Genomic DNA, 2,688 nt, shown 5'->3' on the forward strand with positions numbered 1-2,688 from the left:
TGCTCACATTGCCCTTCCTGGGGAGAGGCAGCACAGCCATTTCAGGAGTGTCAGACAACAGCAGGAGCTGTAGATAACGTTAACAGCCAAGGAAAGATTCTCACCTCAAATAACGACACACAATGGGAATGACAGCTCCGTTGGTTCTCACAATGACAGATCCAGGATAGTTTGGGATGTGGGTCAGGTGGGTGGTGTAGATCAGGAAATCTCCAGTCATCTGAAAGACACCAGGTTAAGGAATGGGGAACTGATTTGAAATGAAGGTTCTACGCAACATTCATAAGGACATCATCCCATTTCCACAATTCCTTAGGGAGCTTGACAGGCTCAATGCCAAGTTCCTGTTTGCTCACAGAGCCTGAGAGATCAGTTTTAGGGGCAATAGGTCACAGCTCAGGCGTTAGTCATTTTATACCAAGGGAACAAGGTACTGCATCATTCTACAGGTCAGCAATGGTCAGACAGGGAATTCATTTAGAGTGGAAATGTGCATTTGTAGAAACAAAGGGATGTGTTTTTCAGGAAAAAAAAAATCACTAAGGGAATAGGAACATGGTCCTGAGTCTCTCAGAATGAGACACCACAGGCACATTTCGGTTTCCTCAGTCATCAGCAAACCTCCAATATTTGAGCATATTGTGAGTACACGACCAAATTAATCAGCAAAGTGACTCCATAAGATCAGTTTCAGTAAACAGAACAAGAGGTAATCTAATAATAGAGAAACAGAACACTTATCCCAGGAGCCCAGTTATTACAATGACAAGGAAAGTGGGAAGTTTGGAGCCCCTCAAGACCAAGGCACCTCAATATTAACCTCATTTTGTTTAGAAGTGCCATCCCCATGGGATGGGGATGGGGGATGGCAAAGGAGCTGACTGTGGAGAAACAAGCCTCAGACATTGAAAGCTAATCAAGTTCAGGCAAACCAGAAATAATCTCCAGACCATGGGGACAACAGGAGAGGTTTGGGACCAGCAAGACCACTTAAGCCACAGTCTAATCCAGAAGAGACAGATTCTAAGTTTGATTGCAGGAAAAAGTACACCCCAATATCAACAGCATTGGAGCCAGGGTTACAGGAAGGAACAGGGTACAGCCCAAACTCCCACCAACTATGGAGGACTCCCATTACCTGCAATCTGCTACCACACTCATGCAGGCCATAGTCAAAGAGGATAGTGTGGTTCTCAGGGTAGATCCTGGTTGGGCGACAACCTGCTGTCCCCAGGGTCAGGTCAGCAGCTTTAATCAGGTGCCTGGTTCCAAATAAATCCAACTGTGCCCTGACCAGCAGGTTGTGCTCTCCACACTGTACCATCACAGTCTGCAGTGGAGACACATTCCCACCCTCAGACATTCTGAAACTGGAACCAATGGGACCCCCATGAGGAGGGACTCTCTCAGGCACAGGGGTGGCTCTCACTATTCTCCATGGAAACCTCTGGCTCAGTAGCTGTTGCCAAGTTTCAGAGCAACAACCAGCTCCAACTAACACCAGCACAGGAAACAAACCCCTCACTACAAAATCCCCCATGATCCCAAACAACTCAACCATCCCATCCAGCCCCCACCCAGCTCCTTTTATGCACACAACCTGTACTCACCTGATACCGATCAGACCAGAAGCAGCAACATTGAACCAATGAACCAGCCCCAATCTCTACAATTTCCACCAATGTCTAAATCCATTGGCTTCTTACCAGGACGGCCTATTTCATTTGGACCAATAGGAATGACTGGGAGTTGCTGCGCTGTCACGTGACTGCATTCGGCTCCACAAGCTCTCATGGTGATGGCCCCCTGAGTACAATAGAGTCATAGAGTCTTCTGGCACAGAGACAGGCCTTTTGGCCCAGATTGGTGCACGCTGACCAAAATGTCTATCCATGCTAATCTCATTTCCTTGCACCAGTCCCCTATCCTTCGAAACCTTTCCTATCCATGTATTTGTCCCAATGCCTATTAAATGTTGTTTATGTACCCACCTCAAGCACTTCTGCTGCCAACTTACGCCATGTGCGTACCACTCTCAGGGTGAACAGGTTCCCCTCAGGTTCCCATGTATTGACATGACTGTCATGAGCTTATACACTTCGAGGAGATCCCCTCTCAGTCTCCTATGCTCTAAAGAAATTAGTCCAAGCTTGTCTAACCTCTACCTCTAACTCAGGCCAACATTTTCACCTTTTACAATTTAATAGGATTGTTCCTCGAGCAAGGTGACCAAAACTGAACACAATACTCCAAGTGGAGATACAGAGCCTGTTTTGTAGAGCATCTGCGCTCTACTTGCGACAAACACCTTCCCACAAACTGGAGGAGCAGCACCTCATGTTCTGCCTCAAGACCCTACAGCGCGATGGTCTAAACATGGATTTTACCATTTTTAAAATCTCCCCACCCCCGGCCTCATCTCGTGACCAACCCTCCCTCTCATCCCCGCCTCCTTGACCTGATACAACCTCTCCATCTTCTCTCCCACTTATCTGCGCCTCGCACCTCACTGACTAATCCCCATCACCCTCTACCTGCACTCGCCTGTTCCCGTCCCACCTCTATCCCCCAGCCGCACCCCTCCTCTCTCTACTAATTTCTGAACTCCCTTCCCCCTCACCCATTTCTGAGAAGGGTCCCGACCTGAAATGTCAACTTTCCTGCTCCTCTGATGCTGCCTGGCCTGCT

At 48.1% G+C, this 2,688-nt stretch overlaps 1 protein-coding gene across 2 annotated transcripts in view; it reads right to left on the reverse strand.

Annotated features, from left to right (window-relative positions):
- Nucleotides 1–2,688, reverse strand: part of LOC125482599 (zona pellucida sperm-binding protein 3-like) — a 6,070-nt gene that overhangs the window by 1,624 nt on the left and 1,758 nt on the right. The window contains exons 1-2 of one of the 2 annotated variants that reach the window (XM_048594703.1): nt 1,139–1,561; nt 105–220 (exon numbers count right to left, since the gene is read on the reverse strand). In XM_048594703.1, coding sequence (XP_048450660.1) covers nt 105–220; nt 1,139–1,561 — 539 coding nt within the window. Of the gene's footprint in view, nt 1–104; nt 221–1,138; nt 1,562–2,688 lie in introns of those variants that run through there. The other variant, XM_048594702.1, reaches the window with a different exon arrangement.

Source organism: Rhincodon typus, unplaced genomic scaffold (genome assembly GCF_021869965.1).
Source record: "Rhincodon typus isolate 14 unplaced genomic scaffold, sRhiTyp1.1 hic_rhity00013182, whole genome shotgun sequence".
Classification (NCBI taxonomy): domain Eukaryota; kingdom Metazoa; phylum Chordata; class Chondrichthyes; order Orectolobiformes; family Rhincodontidae; genus Rhincodon; species Rhincodon typus.